This window comes from Penicillium concentricum, assembly GCF_028827145.1.
Source record: "Penicillium concentricum strain IBT 3081 chromosome Unknown utg000002l_segment0_segment0, whole genome shotgun sequence".
Taxonomy (NCBI): domain Eukaryota; kingdom Fungi; phylum Ascomycota; class Eurotiomycetes; order Eurotiales; family Aspergillaceae; genus Penicillium; species Penicillium concentricum.
In genome coordinates, this window is record NW_026622755.1 from 3,049,257 (window position 1) to 3,067,128 (window position 17,872).

Below are 17,872 nucleotides of genomic sequence, written 5' to 3' on the forward strand. Positions count from 1 at the left end.
TATCCTACTGTTCGAATATTTGCTCTGTTCATAGATCTATACTATTGTAATCTGCCATCTATCTAATAATTTGATCCTGTCCATCATGTATACCGGTCTCTAGATCTCTGCTTGCACTGCCTAACATACGATTTAGACTAAACATATTGGTTTTTACCCTTACCAAGTCCTACACGAAGAAATTGCACGGAGTCGGATGTTCGGGTTTTCGCTTTCGAGATAGACAATAAGTACATGTGCTCAGTGAGATAACGAATCCCCCGCACCTGCACGAAGATATAAGACCAGGCATAGACCATATAAAAGACTGTATTCTCATTTACACCTAACGTCCCTGCAAGATGAACCCTAACGAACCCCCTATCATAGATTTCGCCCGTAAGGATCATCTATTTTGTATTTTAGAAATATCTAACCCTCTCAACAGCCTTCTATACCAACAACTCAAAAGACCTCACCGACCAAATCAAACAAGCATGTGAACAATTCGGCTTCTTCCAGCTAATCAACCATGCCATCCCAACCGAACTCCAAACCGCAGTTCTAAAACACTCAAGCGAATTCTTCAACCTCACCTTGGAAACAAAAGAGAAATACAACCAAGGTGATACAGCCCTGTCCCCCATCCTCTATCAAATAGCGAGAAAAAAAAAGAACTTACATAAATAACCCCCAAAGCCATCGACGGCTTCAACCGCGGCTACGAGCGCCTCCGCTCCCAAAACTTCGAAAAACGCACAAAAGGCGACCTCAAAGAAGGCTTCTATCTCGGAAAAGACCTCCCACTCGACAATGAATACGTCCTCCAACGACGCTTCGGCCACGGTCCGAATAAGTATCCCTCCGAACTCACTGACGCACAGGGCTTCCGTCGCGTCATGGACGAGTACCACGACGCCATGATCGAGCTTTCTGTATCCATTATGCAAGTTCTAGCGCGCACGCTGGGTCTAGATGACGATGCGTTCGGGGATTTCTGTGATCATCCCGTTTCCATCCTTCGACTGCTTCATTATCCGCCGCAGGAGGTTGATGCCTCTGGTCTTGAGAGAGGTGAGTCAGGAATGCAGAAAACTTATTGAATATGTTAGCACGAACTAAGTCGAGTCTAGGAATCGGCGCTCATACGGATTTCGGCGCTATCACGATGCTTTTGCAGGATGATGCGGGCGGGTTGCAGGTTTGGAATAACCTCTCGTCTGAATGGGTCGATGTCACTCCTGTTCCTGGGGCTTATGTTGTGAATTTGGGGAATATGATGATGCGCTGGACGAATAATCGATACTTGTCGAATTTGCATCGGGTTATTAATACCAGTGGGAAGGAACGGTTTAGTGTTCCGTTCTTCTTCTCTGGGAATCCGAATTATACTATTCGCTGTCTTCCCGGCTGTGAGGATGAGGGTGCGAAATATCCCCCGATTACTGTTCATGAGTGGATGACGGGGAGGTATGCCGATACTTATGGGACTTCGGAGGGGAAGGCTATTGGAGAGATGCGCAAGGAGCCTGGCAAAGATGTGTAATAAGGATTGGAAGTGAAGCATTGAAGCAGTCTGTTTATATGAGCCCAACACCCATCTCACCCCTTAACAGCCTCCCAATCAACCCACTTCGTATCCCCAAAAACCTTCTGCGGAGTACTATACATCTCATATCCCTCCCATCCAAGAACGTCAGTAACACCACCCTCAACACGAGCAGTCTCATTAACCCCAGGCCCGTAAACCCGATACTCCGCCATAAGCGTAACACCCTCCTCGAACCTCCCAACACCTCCAATAACCCAATCGATATACCCGCGCGGATCAACACTCCCGTCCTCGTACGAACGCGCAAAGATAGACCGGTGCAGACTATTCCACGGCCGGCCGAGCGCACACGCACCCTTAATATCAGCCGCGACGGAGACGTTCGCCGCACGCACGCTCGAATCAACAATGTACACGCCATACTTGTTGGGCGTTGTAGTGTTAGTTCCTTTCCAGGCTGTTATACCGCCGCCACAGCCGCGGAGCTGGAGGGCGCTCGATTGGATCCAGGCTGTGCCGAAGCCGTAGAGGAAGTCAGTTTGGCCGGCTAGGATGCTTTGGTAGAAGTAGGCGTTGCCGAGTTTGCCTATGTAGACCTGTGTGGTATTAGTGGTTGGTTGGTTGGTGCGAATGTGCAAATAATCTCAAATAAGATTGAGAACATAGCATGGGAAAACATACTGTATCCTGATACGAATAAAACCCGCAGTGATAAAACCCGCCATTAGCACGACTGAGACTCAATGCATGCGCCGGCCCATCTGAATACTCCGCCCAAGTATTATCAAAGTCGACATTATACACGCGGAAATCCTTATTTCCGAACGGCGTATCATCCGGCACGGGATACCCTGTCGGTCCTGAGCCCGTGAGACTCGCTTCGAGCGTTGGTGCTACAACCAGGACGCTGGAGAAGACATTGTCGACGTTGCCGGTACTGTCCCTGTTTCCCGCGGCCCAGGTGATGCGCACGCGATTTCGAGATGCGTCTTTTGGAGAGGATGTTTGGCCGAGGAGGGTTATTGGGCCCGAGCGGGTTATGTTTACTTGCTCGACGTATGTGCCTTCTAGGATGAGGATTGTTTGTTGGGTTGTGTCGTCCGGGAGGGAGCTTATGGCGGATTGGATGGTTTTGTGAGAAGCATGTTTGGAGGTCGGGCTGACGATTAGGGTTCCTGGGGGACAGTGGGTTCCGGTGGATTGGCAGGTTTTTCTGGAGATGGGGTGGATGGCGGTTGTGTTGGCTCCTATGGTGTGGAGGAGGAGAGCCAGAAGGGAGAGGATGGATGGGAGCATGGTGCTTGTTGGGTGATTGGATCACTTCTGATGGACATGGTCTATGGTGGTTTTACTATTCTTTTATAGGACATTGGGAGAGAGGGTTGTATAGAAGGCACAGCTAGTTGCGGCAGACGGAAAATTAAGAGATTCATTTTGAGCAAATACTAGTCTAGTGCCTAGATAGGTTAAGATCCGGGGGTGAAATCGAGATAGTTGAGTGCAGTGGTATTTTCTCTATACTTCATAGATGAGAGAGGGGGGTCTCACGGGCGAAGCTTGTCTCCACGAAGTGGAAATTCATCCGGGGAAAAGTATGGGGACGGAGAATTGACTTCCACCTGTGAGCGTTGGAGATGGGAGAGACAGGGGATGCATTGGTAGGCCAAGGGTCAGGGGTAAGCAAGAGTAGAAGCAAGAGTAGAAGACCTAAGACACCGAAGACTAGAATGTTACAAATCTACAGAGGGAAAAGTTACAAAGAACAAAAATGATTAGAATCCCTTAGATTGACTAAGTACCACTATTAACGACATACATACACGTAGAGAATGAAAATATGACTCTAGCAACTCGAAAGCACACCACAGCCAAGGGGTAAATGAAACACACAAAGTCTATAATACGGGTAAAAGGAAGAAAAAAAGGCGCATGGCCTTTTTGACTCCCACGGCATGCATGTTCAAGTAGGTGGCACGGCAAAATTTGCGGGTAATCGCAGGGAGATAAAAGAAATTAGACCTCGAATCAGTAACGAGTCGCAAAAAGGTAAACGAGCATTTACTCGTCGTCCTCGATCTCCTCGGCGCGAGCACCGATGGTGTAACGAGTCTTGCCTTCCGAGTCGTGCTCCATTTCGATGGCGAGCTTGGAAAGGTGAGCGATCATGTTCTCGATCTTGGTATCGGCCTTGGAGCGGGTCTTGCGGCCAAGGTTGTCGAGACCGGGAACGATGGTCAGGAGGTAGTACACAACGGCGATGATGACAGTCACACCGATGGAGTAGGCCCAGATGACAACGACGGTGACAATGTCGACATCGTTGTTCTTGGAGAAGTTGGGGCCAGCGGGGTCACGGGGAGAGGTCTGCTCCCAGTCGGGTGCGAGCCAGCCGAAGACACAGAACAAGGTGGCGAGGACATCGACGATGAAGATGGCAATAACCAACTGCCACGAGGGCCAGGTCTTTCCACCACGGGTGACGAAGATGAGCCAGTTCTCAGTCAGAGCAATCTCGAGGAAGAGAATCTCCTGGGGAGAACCGAAGTTCTGGATGATACCACCGTTCTCGAGGAAGAGAGTACCACGGATGATCCAGGTACCGGCAGCGAGCATGATTCCGAGAACGACGGAGATAACCCAGATCTTAGGCAACTGCCACTCGACGGGGCGGGCTTCGAAGTGAGCGTTATCGTAGGCAACGGCGATGGTGGCAAGATCAGCGAACAAGGCGATGAAGACAATGAGGGCAGAGTCAACAGTCTCGTTGATGATGATCATGGAGGTAACCAGGTAGATCTCGAGGTGGAGACACAGGGCAATACGGTACTGGATGTAAGCCTTCATGCGCTGGAAAATCTGGCGGGCAAGCTTGATAGCATCGACGATGGTGGAGAGACCGGGGGCGAGGAAGACAATATCGGCGGCGGCCTGGGCAGCCTCAGTGGAACCCTCGACAGCGATACCACAATCGGCCTTCTTGAGGGAAGGAGCATCGTTAACACCGTCACCAGTCATGGCGGTCAAGTGACCACGCTGCTGGAGCATCTCGACGACCTGGTACTTGTGCTCGGGGAAGACCTCAGCGAAACCATCAGCCTTCTCGACAAGGTCGTGCTGGGCGGAACCAGCGAGACCACCGTGGATCAGACGCTCAGAGTTGTAAACCTTAGTACCGAGGGCAAGCATCTTGCAAGTCTCCTTAGCGATAGCGATAGCATCACCAGTAAGCATCTTGACGGAGAGACCGAGAACCTGGGCCTCAGCGATGGTGTGGGCGGTATCCTCACGGGGGGGATCGAACATGGGGTACATGCCCAGAAGCTGCCAGGGCTCACCCTCCTTCTGGACGGCGACACCGAGGGAACGGAAACCACGACGAGCGAACTCAGTGACCTTCTCGCGGTAGAGCTTGGCCTCTTCGGGGGAGCAAGAAGACATGTTGAGGATAGCCTTGGGGGCACCCTTGGCACAAATGTAACGGACACCATCGCAAGTGCAGACAGTGGTGATACGCTTGGAGACGGGATCGAAAGGAGTGTACTTCTCGGTAACCCAGTTGCGGGAGAGGATCTCACGGGCCTTGGGGTAACGGCGGAGGGTAAGGACGGTAACCTTATCGATGGGGTCGAGGTTCTTGATGTTGTGGGAAGAGGCAATAGCAGCGACGGCCATCATCCAGTTGACATCAACACCCTCAGCGACGTAGGGCTCACGAATGGAGAGCTGGTTGGCAGTGAGAGTACCGGTCTTGTCAGAGCAGAGGATATCGACACCAGCGAGGGACTCGATGGCAGTGAGCTTCTGGACAATAGCCTTCTGCTCGGCGAGGTAGGCGGCACCGACAGCGAGGGTGGTGGTGGTGACAACGGGAAGACCGACGGGAACACCGATAATCAGAAGAATAAGAGTGTAGTGGAGCAGGTTGTTGTCGCTGTCCTCGGGGGTAGCGATCTTCAAGTGACGGAAGAAACCACCAATCCAGGCGGCGAGAATCCAGAACATGACGAGAACGAGCAGGGAGGTACCGATGTTGTCCATGACGGCCTTGAAGTGACCAGAGTCCTGGGCACCCTGAACAAGGGCGGCGGTCTTACCGACGAAAGAGTGACGAGCAGTAGCAGTGACAATACCGTAGGCCTTGCCACGCTTGCAACCGGTGGTGTAGTAACAGACATCAGCCATGTACTTGTCGACAGCGAGAGATTCACCAGTGATAGCGGACTGATCACAAGCAATGAGGGAGACACCCTGGTGGGTCTCAATATCATCATCATCATCATCACCGTGCTTCTCCTTGAGGTCGTCGGAAGTGGCGTTGGCGAGGTACTCCTTGTAGGTGTCGAACATCTCGGGCTTGGAGTAATCACAGATCAGGCGGACATCGGCAGGGATAACGGTACCCTCCTCGACGATAACAATATCACCAGCAACGAGCTCACGAGCGAGGATCTCCTCCTCCTGACCGTTACGGACAACGATAGCACGCATAGCGATATCACCCTTGAGAGAAGCAACGACATCGGCAGCCTGCTTCTCCTGGTACCAACCGACGAGAGCGTTAAGCAAAAGAATACCACAGATAACACCAAGATCAATCCAGTCACGCAGACCGGCAGCGAGGAGGACAGCAAGTTCCATAACTGTAGAGAGAAAAAAACGTGTTAGTCAACCAATTGGCATTGAAGACGCGTCAATTAAGACGGATATTCAAGCCACTTACCATAGAGAATGGGACCACGGAAGTAACCAATGAACTGAACGAAAAGGTTGGTCTTCTCGGTAACCAACTCGTTCCAGCCAGTCTTCTTGCGACGAGGCTCAATGTCGCTGGAGCTCAGACCAGAGCGAAGGTCGGTCTCGAGCCACTCATCGGGAGTAACGAAACCATCCTGGGGACCACCAACACCCTTGCCTCCGAACTTCCACCAGGGCTTCTTCTTCTCGGAACCAGTGCTGAGAGCAGCGGCGCTCGAGGTAGAACCACGACGGTTGTCGCGGGCAGTCGAGATGTACCGGTTCAGCGCAGAGTACTCGTCGAGGTTGCCATCGTCACCAGCGTCGCGGGTGTGACGCTCACCATTTTCGACGTCAACAGCATAGGAAATTCTCCGCTCCGCCATTTTTGTTGCTTCGGCTCACACAGCCTTGGAACCCAACGATATGAGTAAAGACAACGGGAATGACGATATGACAGAGTCGGAACAGATCCTATGTAAAGAGAGGAAGAGAGAAAAACAAGATGGGTGAAGGAAGGTCTGTTTTATAATGGATTACGGGGGGGGTCAAAAAGAGGGAACCGGAGTGGGTAGGTGGATAATGAGGGAAATAAAAAAAAAGAAAATTGAAATTGAAAAAATTGGGAAATAAAAAATAAAATAAAATAAAAATGGGAAGGGAAAGGAAGGTATTCACCAAAATCCCGTGTTTGTTAATTGGGGGAATACTTCTGAAAATGGTTGCTGGGGAAGGTATAGGACAGGTACTTTTTTCGACCTGAATGATTCCCTTTCGGATTATTTTGACTTTTTTGGTATTTTTCTCATACTTTTATTTTTTTCAATTTCCCTTTTTTGTTTCCCCTTAGGGTTAGTACACTGTAATTTCCTGGTTGTTACCAGTATTTGCCCCTTGCCCTACCAAGAAAGCTCCAACTAGACCCCCGGCTATAGCCACTCATAGTCAAGGTATAGTATACTTAGTGGGGTCATCACTGCATTCAGATTAGTACCAAAACGGGTAAAAAACCTGATACGCGATACCACTCTCCTTGAGAGGTCTCTGCTACCGGCAATGAGCTGCCGAGTTGGCCTCCACAGACAAACTGAAAGTACAAAATTTTACGCAAATTTCCATGCCTTAACCGATATGCCCCAGCTCTAACTATGCGCGATTTTTTATCTGGGGTCATTTTGATCCTTACTGTGCCCCGAAACCCCAATACAAAAAAACAAAATAGAATTGGGACTGCGATTAGCAGTAGGTTAGTTTCAACGGAGAATTCACGGGCAAAAGGGAATAGACTGGAATGCCCTTGCAGGAGAATGTTCCTATATTGAGCGACATGGTCCGAGATACAAGATAGTCCATCGATACGGATACGTTTTCATTGACTCTACAGCGTCCGGGCCTAGCTTATGTATACTTCAAATGTTCCCAAGTCCGGCCTTCAATGGAAAATACCACAATATATGGTGACGACAGTATCGCATGGCAGTCACACCCAACCCATTTTAAACATAGCAAGGGGTCCGCAAGCGGCAGACATTTATTTTTTTTGATATGCCAATGCTGTTGGAAGCATGCCGAGCCAACGAAAATTACCGTCTTTTTACCACTTACGTACAATTTGTGTATCATTATGTCATCAGTTGGCTTTTTTTCCTCTCTTTCAACTCTAGTATCAATACGCACTCAGTCTTTTACTTCCACCGTCCTCGCTGGAGCTGCCTCCTTCGTACCTTACCACGGTCGATCTTTGCCTTGTCTCTTTCTTCCCCCTGGCCTCGTGGAGAGCCCAAAAGCGTCATTTAATTCGCCACTTATAACTGGTCGGCATGGCCGTGATAGTCCACTCACTAGTAATAACCGGGCGGCTTTGATCGAATCACCGGGTGCAGACGCCGACCGATGATTTCATCGTTGATCGGCGACTTCCCAAGCACTGACTCTAATATGGTCTGTTTATATGAACAGTTGGAATGCCTCATGGTATGACATATGGCAATCCTTATAGCCTTGGCTATGTTCGAAAAAGGTGGCCGAGATGGCCGAGATTGGAGCGCAAGGTTTACTTCGATGTAGCTTTAATTATGATAGACTATTATTACCCTGCCGGTCAGCGCATAGCTCCATTGATCGTCTGACAGTGCATGACCAAAAAAACCCTCCTCGGACAGGGAACAATCCCAGTTCGCGATGCCAAAAGCGCGTAGATGAACAAAGCATAGCAGGGGTCGTTGAACACATATTCGGGATGATCCACGTCAGAACCCTCCCATCAAGCTTCTCATTGCATATAATATAATAATCACGTTGAATTCGATTGGACGGAGACACTTTTCACATCAATGGAGAAAAAAAACTAACTATGCAGTAACTAACTACAACTACAACTATAGGTAATCACAAATCCCGCATCGCGATGTCCTTTTGGAAGCTGCACCCCGGCTTTCCGGTGAATGCCCTTGGCAAGTCTTCCCCAGAAGACCAATCTCCTCAGGGCTGGGGTTTCGATCGTGCACGAGCCGTTGGAGATGGACGGGGAGACGAGATCATGATATCCCGAGCCTACACGATCTAGACAAACTCTCGTTCTCGTCGTAAAAAGTACATAGTTCAACATACTTTGCAGATGCGCTACTGGCGATCGATTATACAAAGCCTTGTGATAATCACTCCGACAACCCTGTCGGCCTTCCCGTCTCTATACTTCAAAGTTGCCCGGCGCTTTCCGCGGTAGGCGTGCCGTTCACGATGCGAACCAATTGCACACATCTAAAGAAATTATGGAGCTCCCGAGTCTGGCCATATAATATATGAAATAAATATCTTCCATTCTAGCATACTTCCATACGAGCTATTGTTTTTAATAGGAAAACCACCCACTTTCTCTAACCTGTCGTCACTCTGGATCCCCCTTGTCTCATCTCTTCCATATCATCTGGTAGCTTCAAAGACAGATAGCTCTTGGGCCAACCTCTTTCGGGAAGCCGGCCGCGAGTGGAGTCTGTCCGCAACTGGCCCCTATTCGATGCAACGCCCGCGCTTCGTCCTCCTGCAGCCCCGTGCGAGAGTGAGGGAAAAAGGAAAAATCAATAGGAAAATTAAAAGACAAAAGTCCAATTGAGTTACGATCATTCCGGGGGATTCTCGCCGTTTAGCCCTTTCAGAATAAATATAAAAAAACACGTCAGCCAAGACCGGCTCCAGCGGCAGGAGTGCACGATCCTGGAGAAGAGACTGTCTTCTGCGCCGCCGAGGTCACTATCACTGTAGTACCAAAAATGTATTGCCAGATTATCCATTCTAATCAAAAAAAAAAGAAAATTCTGCCGGGCCCACGACCCTTCAAAATCTCCAAAACCAAGGCGCATTAAGTGGAGAGCTCTCTCTTTGACCCCCCCCATATATGGAAAAATGGCTCGGGGAGACCATCGAAGCATCGAGAATTTGGAAATTTCTAGGAAATTTTTTACTTTTCAGGGCTATCCCCCACGCGACCCGTGGATCATGCTGTGGGACAATATATCTGAGGTAGATTTATATAGGCAATATCAAAATATGTACTTTCAATTGTAAGAGTATCGTCATTGCTAATCCTTCAACTCATCCTAATCTAGACGTAATAACCGGGGATTCACGGTCTGCCCGTATGTGGCTACATATTTTTGGGGGGGGCTGGGATGTTTCACGATCTCCTAAGCTACACGAATTACCCCAAGTATCCCGTCAAGTACTATAAACAAATTTTTAATCTACGCCCGTGGCGAATCGCCCTCGGAGATGTGTGCATCGTAAACGCCCTCGATAAACTTTTCCGTATCCAGGATCCGACGTTCTTCGTAGGGTCGGGCGATCGCGCCGCTGATGCCGTCTTTGGCGTTGATCTGGGGAAGCATATTGGATCAATTCGGACGAAGCACGGACTTTTCCGTTGTGCTTTTCCTGCGTCATGCAACAAAATGCCTCAATATTAGTTACAATATATAGATGATTGCCACACCGGAGCGGAGCGGGTTGTGAAAAAAAAAATTGTGAGGCTCCATGCAAAGGACGGTGAAGCCGTGAATACCCCGAGATCAAAAGTGCTGTGTACAGAGTAAACTGGAGGCTGGGTCGGTGCCGAGTCGGCCATTATCTCCATTTGGAAAAAAAATCTCGGAGTGGACCTGGGTGCGTGTATTTAGGGTATTCTGGATTTCTTCTAGAAGCCTTCTTTTGAGGTGACCGTACCATGGATGCATTGCAGCGGGAGCGATTTTTTAATTTTCTTACAGAGTTTCTCCGTACCTACATGCTCGCTATTTTAATCGGATATCGGCATTACCTAGGTACTAGGTCAGATACATATGATAAGAATAACAGTATCACGTCATGACCCTTATCATGCCGCTTTCGCTATGCCTTTGTTGGACTAACCCAATTGTTCCTATTATTACATTTTGAAAACCCGGAAACATATGAAATTTCCCATTCGGGTAAAGGCCGAGGAGCGAGATTACACCCCGGGTCCCCCACCAATCAATTGAGTAGAAAACAGCTGAGTCAGTTAATTACCGTTATCTTCAAAATACCAGTAATATTACCTTCAAGGTTGGACATGCCCGGTACCTTAGGTCCAACGGGTATATAGCCCTAAAAAGTAATATGATCAGGACACACAACCTAATCTCCTCCAAATCCTTAAGATCCTGAATCCACACCATTGGCATTAATTTATCGGCGTCTACTGGCCAGGTATCGCACCAATATATCCTAGCACTGTCTTGGCTTTCGCCTCGCAGCCGTGTACCTACAGTAGCGCGAGTAGTGCGATGGGGCAGAGCTACTTCCAGCAATCAGATTACCCCAAATCCGCTTAGCAGCGTCCCCATCTGAATCAAACCCTCACCGGTGGGCCAGAGGAGCATCAGGGCCCACTAGATGATCGCCCTGCCAAATCGTTGCTTAGTATGTTGTACTTTACCACGTATACAATAGTACGCCCTAGTCTACCTTATGTGTTGTCCGAGGACTTTTCGCCGATCTCAGATCGTGAGGCATTTTCTGTCATTCTTTTCTAGCTCAATTTAGACACACCGACAAGGGTTTTATAATCTCGGGGTTTTATTTTAACAGAACAAAGAGTCCGCGGAAGTCTGACAATGTCAATTTGTCACTTCTCTCGTAAATGTGCTTGGTATTGCCTAATATATTGATCCCCCCAAACCTAACGTAACTGTTATTAGCTAAAGCCCAGTTCGCCAAGATATCCCAGCTTCACCCCAGAATTTTTCCCATGGAGAGATATAGAAGGAAAAACGCGGGTTCGGGAAATATACATATTTCCCCCGTGCACGGGGGGTGGCCTCACCCCAAGGCCTAGTTAGGTATGGTGCCATATGGTTCCCGCACCTGCAGGATAGCTTTAAGCCTTTTGAAACGAGAGATTTATTTTCGTGCACAAGTCTAGATGCACTATATATCCCTTTATATTGTCTCCAGGTACGAGTACGGAGCACTTTTTCCGGAAATTATTCTCTGTAACCTTTCAATTGAACCATTCAACCCTATAACCTCGGAAATGCCCCGCGTGTCTGTGCTTTCCAGACTACTGCCCGTTTAGGCTTGACTGGCCTGGGAAGGTCTACACCACCTTAGGCAGGTAAGTCCTCCCCCAAATATTGAGGCTTTCTCGTTCCACATTGGACTTGGAATTCCATCGGTCCCCTCTCGGTCTTGGCTTGTGTATCTGGCCATTCGCCGACGCAGATCGGGAATCCCGTGTCGAAACTCCGACGCGGCACGCGGGAACTCGGCACGTCAGTTTCAAGTTTTTTTTTCTATCAACCAGAGATGATTTTTCTATGGTTAGATATCATTTTGATTGCCAACTCTTTCTTGTTGATTTGTGGTTCACACTTTCGCTTCCTCATTTTGCCGAGACACCGGGTAAATTGTCTTTGTTCTTTGGGAAATGAATTCCTGTGCGCCACCAAGTAATAGCGGTAAATTTACGGATTCCAACCTAATCCTTATTCATTAAATTGTGTACACTGTTCACTTGATGCACATATGTCGAGATCGTATCACCTTTCTCTTGGCGGCATGCAAACCCTGTGTCGATCAGAGTAATCACCCAAATACGCACAGTCCGCTGAGAAAAGCGAAAATAAACGAACAATGGTCATCCGCGACTCTAGCTTAGCTTCGGAGATTAACACTTCGAAATAACAGCAAATCTAAATCTTGTGAGATTGACCCGTGGAGCTTACACGGAGAAATATACTATACCGGGTAGCTCGTGTGATAAATCATTATGTCTAAGCTCTTTCAGGATAGCAATGATGACATACAGGATAGCTTGCACACGATACCTAAAAAAGCAACACCCAAACCTGCATTAGACGACTTACGCGACCTCGAATAATAATCTACTCCCGTAGAGACCAGATCACCACATGCTTTAGCCTTCCCATTTCGGTCGGGATCGACAGGAGAACAAACACCCCACACTCCCCGACGCGAACCTCACAACTGGCAAGTGGTATTTTGGGGATGCAAAGGGATATTTTCAGCCCTTGCTACTGGTTCTCGTATAGGGGACTTGCACATCACTATTTACTGGGATTAGTGCGACTGGGGAGTCCGGTGTCGGGAAGGGTTTTGTGCTATCTACTCCATACTCCATATATTAGATGGGGAAATAACAAATCAGTGACATGTCGTCACTTTGTTCCCCTTTTTGTGACGCAAGGAAAGTATGCACGTACATAACAGACCTACATATGTAACAATTACCCTCTTTAGTATGGGTAATACACCCTATAGTTGAATAGTGTGTTGTGTGAAAGACGTTATGGGTAGGTATCCCGAACTACCCTGTGCGTGAAAACCGTTGGGTCTTCAATGCACACGCTCCTATTTCCCCGTGCAGCCAACGATGTATGGAGTACTCAATTAGATGTATCGATGTTCCTCTTGGCTGTCTTTTATCGATACAATATTGAAACATAGAGCAGGCTGCTTCTAGATTGTACAGACTGGAGTAAACGTCACAGTATTGTGTCTCGGACTGGCTGTCACTCGGGCACCAGCGATCGGCGGTGTTCACGCTACCCGCTTGATCCTGATTTTCTCCAGGATCGGAGGCAATGACGATGAGTGTGACGAACTACTGAATGCAGTACTTCGTATAGCAATTGCTAGTTGCTTCCTGTTACTATTGTTAGAAGGGAAATTCGAGACTGCCTGTTAGGCTACGAGATAATCTCTTTAGTATGCGCCTTCGTGCGTCGACAGATCTGCATAGCCACCGTTAAAGTCCCCGATCATCCAGTAGCGGTTATCAATCTCTCCCGGTACCTGTTGCAAATCTCGCAGAGCGAAGTCGAGGCCGCATAATACAGCTCAAACACTGTTTCAATGTGGCTTTGTTGCTGTGTTCCAGGTCTTACAGGTACTGTATACATTGGGTACTGTGAGCTTATCCTGGGATACCTTGTCCGGGCATGCCAAGGAAGACAGGGATAGATTCGTGGGGGATACTGGGGGATCGCCATGCTGCCTGGCGTGCATGTTATTGTCTATAGATAGCATTCGTCGCGGTGAGTGGTCGAATACTGGAGTGGTCCTGCCAATGGGCACCAATGTGGAATTAAACTCCATGATCGACGATAGACAGGTAGAAGCCAAGATCCAACAATAGAAGGGGAGAGCAATTATGCTCCAGTTTCACTACTCAGTTTCACTAGAGCTTCTTGGCTAAGCAGTACGATTACTGGGCATTGCCCATTTATGAGAAGCTGAGGTCACAACGGGGTGTATGATCGACTGCATCCTTGTTCTCATTGTCTTGGACTATCGATAGTCCGCTGTAAATCGGATGTCTGGATGACCTGCATACTCAAATACCGATTTACCCCATAATGGAAGGGTATACTTCGCATGAAGTACTCCGATAGTACACATCACACCTGGGCATATATTCAGATAACACAAAATGAAGGTAGACTAGCGACCAGGAACCATCGACAAGTCTCAAAATCAATGCGCGCAACTCATCCCGATTGCATCTCATCCCTGTTTCTTCGAATCCTTGGCGCCGAGCCCCAAAAAACGAAAACAGACGCTATTCAAAGATATCCTTGGCATGTGCCTCCAATATGATATGATGCGATAAAGTCATTCAATGATGTCAAGTATATATTTTGTTTATCGCACAATGCTAGGAATCAACTCTCCCTTGATCTGCTGATCGCCCTCATCTTGCACCTGTCCACCGACGCCAAGCCACGCCGTGCATCCCTTCCTCCCGCATTATCGTCTTGGCGAGCATTTGGCCTCTGACCAGCCCCTTTTTTTCTGTCAGGTCGGCGTGAGATGCATTCGGGCTTCGGTGATGGGGCGGAGTGGAGAGGAGAGGGAGTCGATAGCGAGTGTTGCTAATGCTTGTTGCGTTTGCGTCTTGGCGGGGGCAGTGTGCATGCTTGTACTCCTCCATAATCCACAGTATGTAGCAATGGGGAATCTAGGGACGTGCTTCTTATCGGGGTCGCCTGTGAGGGGATCGTGGCGCTGTCAGGGGCGCATTTAGATTTGTTCAGGTCGATTATGCCAATGCTTGGGCTTACAGGCTTACTCTGCCGCTGAGGGATTTTATTCGGCCAAGACGGCAACTGACTGTTGGTCTAGATAACTGTATGCTGTATCTTGAAGGTTCGGTAGATATTTACTACCAAGACATCTTGGCTGTAGGACAATGCACGGAGAGAGGCCCGTGGAGGACTAGTCCAGCTGACCCCGGCCGGGCGTCCGTAGGTGTAGTTGTAGTTGCGGCCCTGGGGTTACACTGTATACTATCTGTATCTTATGGATGATGAGGTGCTTTGTGGCTTATCTGGATGTGGGTATGGAACTACACGTGCATGAGAATGTGAGTTGAATGTAGGTTGGTAAGATCTGATCAAGATTTGATGTAGTGGATAGAATTTGTATCTATATTGTATATGTTGTAGTTAATAGAACATATATATTGAAGGTTTTCAGCAGATTCGAGGTATTATAGATCAATTGAAGCAAAGTTAAACATTCGAGTCCAATTAAATCAAAATTGTTGGTATCCAATTGCTGTTGGATACAAATATATATCGACTACTGATTTCATGCGGATCCAAATTTCTTGGTATCTAATTTGATTGAGAATCTGCAGTAGAAGTTGAAATGCTTTTTTGATATATATCCCTCAAAACTACCATAGAAGCTGGCGCTACAGCCAAGCTCACAGGCATCAGTGCCTAGGCTGCTTGACTGCATGTGTTTCAGTATCATTATTATTAGCATTGCCACGCTTACTACTCCGTACCTATCATAAGTCTAAAAACAGTCTGCATTCCCCCGATCGCAACAAAATGCAGCAAGGAGATAGAGTAGCGCCAGGATTTGGAATCCGAACAAAACAAGTTATGCCGAGGCAATGGCGAGATAGCCCCTTGATGAGCCTCGTTGCTCCGAGCAACACATGCCATGCGGTTTCAAGACCCTGCGTCCACACCGAGTATCAATGTTTCAGATAAAGTCAATATAGCAAAAATTAGAATGTGATTCTTGATCCTACGGTGCAGGGTACCAATGACCCAGGCATGTGTTTCTCAATCGCAAACTTGGCCCGCCAGCCCGAACAGTGACCTGGCATAAGCACGGCGGGATCGAGTCGTTTGAGATCGGCTACTGTGTTTTGGATTTGATCCGCGTCGCTTGTGGCGAGATGAAATCCACCGACAACGGCATGGACAGGGACCGTTCCACCGGTGAGCTGGACGGCATGTTTGGTGGTGTTGACTACACCAGCGTGACTACATCCAGTGAAGACAACAAGTCCCTTTCCTGAAGGACATATTAGCTCAATAAGCTTGTTGGCGGGGTTTAGGATGAATATACCCTTGAGGTTGCAGATGAGAGAACGCTCATCAATGATGGTTTCGTCGGAGAACCAGTCATTCTCATCAGGGTCATATCGCACTGCATTCTTCAGGCCGGTCTCGTATGGCGTCACTCGTGGAATCTCCCCAGAGATAAGAAAGAAGTCATCAAGTACGGTGTGTGGCTCGCTCCGCTTGTCGACCACCGCACCAGCACTGCCAATCTCTTCAAAGGTAGGGTCAGCCTCGAGGGAAATTATATGCTCGGGCAGGGCAATGCCTCTGTAGACCGGTCGGTCCGGGTGCAAGTCTGCAACCAGGTCTTCGGAGCGGCTCTCGGCTCGTTTGGCATCGTTTACCATGCGGATTGCTCGCAGAAGACCACCTACGCGAAGGTCAGAATAGTCGGAGAGAATATGTGTGACTGTATCCGTTTTCGTTTAGAATTACGAACCGGAGTGATCTCGATGCCAATGCGACAGATGAATTACTTCCACGGAGGAAAGATTTGGTCGCAGCCGTTTCACATTTCTTTCCCAAGCCTCCTCTTCAGGACCAGCATCGAAGAGAATAGCGTGCTTCTTGTCGCCTTTAGTGGCAGTCTATATATAATCGGCTTAATAATCACATTCACGAGTTCAATGGTAGAACATCGCCTTACCACCAGTATTGACAAGCCATGTGCTGCGCAGCAAACATCTTCCAGCCTTAATTCCTTGCAGGCTTCCCCGCGGTCTGTCAGTGTATGATTTGAGCCCATGGCAATTGCCCCCAGATTCCCTGAGATTTGGACGGTATCCGGGGCTGGGGGCGAGAGCGGATCTAGCTCATTGTCGATGATAACAATGGCTTCGAGGGAGTCTACCTCTCCGAGGTTTATGGACGTCTCCATAGAGTCACTATATCTACAATTAGAGGCTTTTAGGACCAGGGAAGAGGAATATAAGAGATACCTGAAAGGATCCATTTGATATATAGCCCTGAACATCCGCGAATATCAAAGAAGTGAAGTTCCGAGTTCTCCACAAATGCGGGGGGGAATCTTCACTTCTGACCAAAACACATCTCAACCTGCTCTTCCTCATCTTCTCTAGAGGGAATTCCTCTCTATTTCATACAATGCGTCTATTTCTAGACCGCCTCTTCCTAGTTCTCCTGTTCCTCTCGCCCGTCACAGCCATCGGCACATCATGCTTCAAAGTCGTCTCCGCACTGGTTAGCCGACCAGGTCACCTCTTCGATAAATTCCAAAGTGAAATCTGCGACGTTGGATGCCAGCCGATCGTCCCTCACTGGGATCTATGGACGCGCAACAACACCTTCGTCCCCGCCGTTCGCAGTCTGATGCAGCGCATGAATGTACCCCACAAGGAAGACGATCTGCTGAAGATGGGCGATGATGTTGCGCTCAAGATCAAGGAAAGCTGTGGACCAATGCTAGGTGGTGGAGTACATATCTGCTCTGATTCGGAGACTCTGGCTGGGTTTGGCAACTGCTTCAAGCGCAATTTTCTCATGGCTTCGATCAAGCATCTTCCCACCTTGATCCCAATGGCTTCGGAGGAATCGTGCAAGGAGCAACTTAGGTTCTTGGAGAGTGATGAGCTGTGGGATATTACGATTCCTCAGAATATGAGGGATTATGCGAAAGTGTGTGACACTTTGGGGTTTAATGACCATGATGAATTATGATTTATGTCTGGACCCAAATGTAAATAGTGTA

The 17,872-nt window shown here is 48.4% G+C and overlaps 5 protein-coding genes across 5 annotated transcripts; 2 read left to right on the top strand and 3 right to left on the bottom strand.

The window, feature by feature from the left end:
• Window positions 1-341: 341 nt before the first annotated feature.
• Window positions 342-1,525, top strand: N7517_004753 (isopenicillin N synthase family dioxygenase; the record flags this gene model as incomplete). Its single annotated transcript, XM_056722483.1, has 4 exons — window positions 342-378; window positions 428-604; window positions 679-1,053; window positions 1,113-1,525. The coding sequence occupies 4 exons, from the start codon at window positions 342-344 to the stop codon at window positions 1,523-1,525; spliced, it is 1,002 nt and encodes a 333-aa protein (XP_056578733.1).
• Window positions 1,526-1,581: 56 nt separating this feature from the next.
• On the bottom strand, window positions 1,582-2,827 carry N7517_004754 (putative pectin methylesterase; the record flags this gene model as incomplete). The annotated part of the gene is made up of 2 exons (XM_056722484.1): window positions 1,582-2,127; window positions 2,213-2,827. The coding sequence occupies 2 exons, from the start codon at window positions 2,825-2,827 to the stop codon at window positions 1,582-1,584; spliced, it is 1,161 nt and encodes a 386-aa protein (XP_056578734.1).
• Window positions 2,828-3,589: 762 nt separating this feature from the next.
• On the bottom strand, window positions 3,590-6,651 carry N7517_004755 (plasma-membrane proton-efflux P-type ATPase; the record flags this gene model as incomplete). Its single annotated transcript, XM_056722485.1, has 2 exons — window positions 3,590-6,171; window positions 6,252-6,651. The coding sequence occupies 2 exons, from the start codon at window positions 6,649-6,651 to the stop codon at window positions 3,590-3,592; spliced, it is 2,982 nt and encodes a 993-aa protein (XP_056578735.1).
• Window positions 6,652-15,821: 9,170 nt separating this feature from the next.
• On the bottom strand, window positions 15,822-17,116 carry N7517_004756 (MBL fold metallo-hydrolase; the record flags this gene model as incomplete). Its single annotated transcript, XM_056722486.1, has 4 exons — window positions 15,822-16,534; window positions 16,604-16,751; window positions 16,811-17,048; window positions 17,103-17,116. The coding sequence occupies 4 exons, from the start codon at window positions 17,114-17,116 to the stop codon at window positions 15,822-15,824; spliced, it is 1,113 nt and encodes a 370-aa protein (XP_056578736.1).
• Window positions 17,117-17,268: 152 nt separating this feature from the next.
• On the top strand, window positions 17,269-17,841 carry N7517_004757 (uncharacterized protein; the record flags this gene model as incomplete). Its single annotated transcript, XM_056722487.1, has 1 exon — window positions 17,269-17,841. One exon carries the CDS (start codon window positions 17,269-17,271, stop codon window positions 17,839-17,841), a length of 573 nt encoding a protein of 190 aa, XP_056578737.1.
• Window positions 17,842-17,872: the final 31 nt, after the last annotated feature.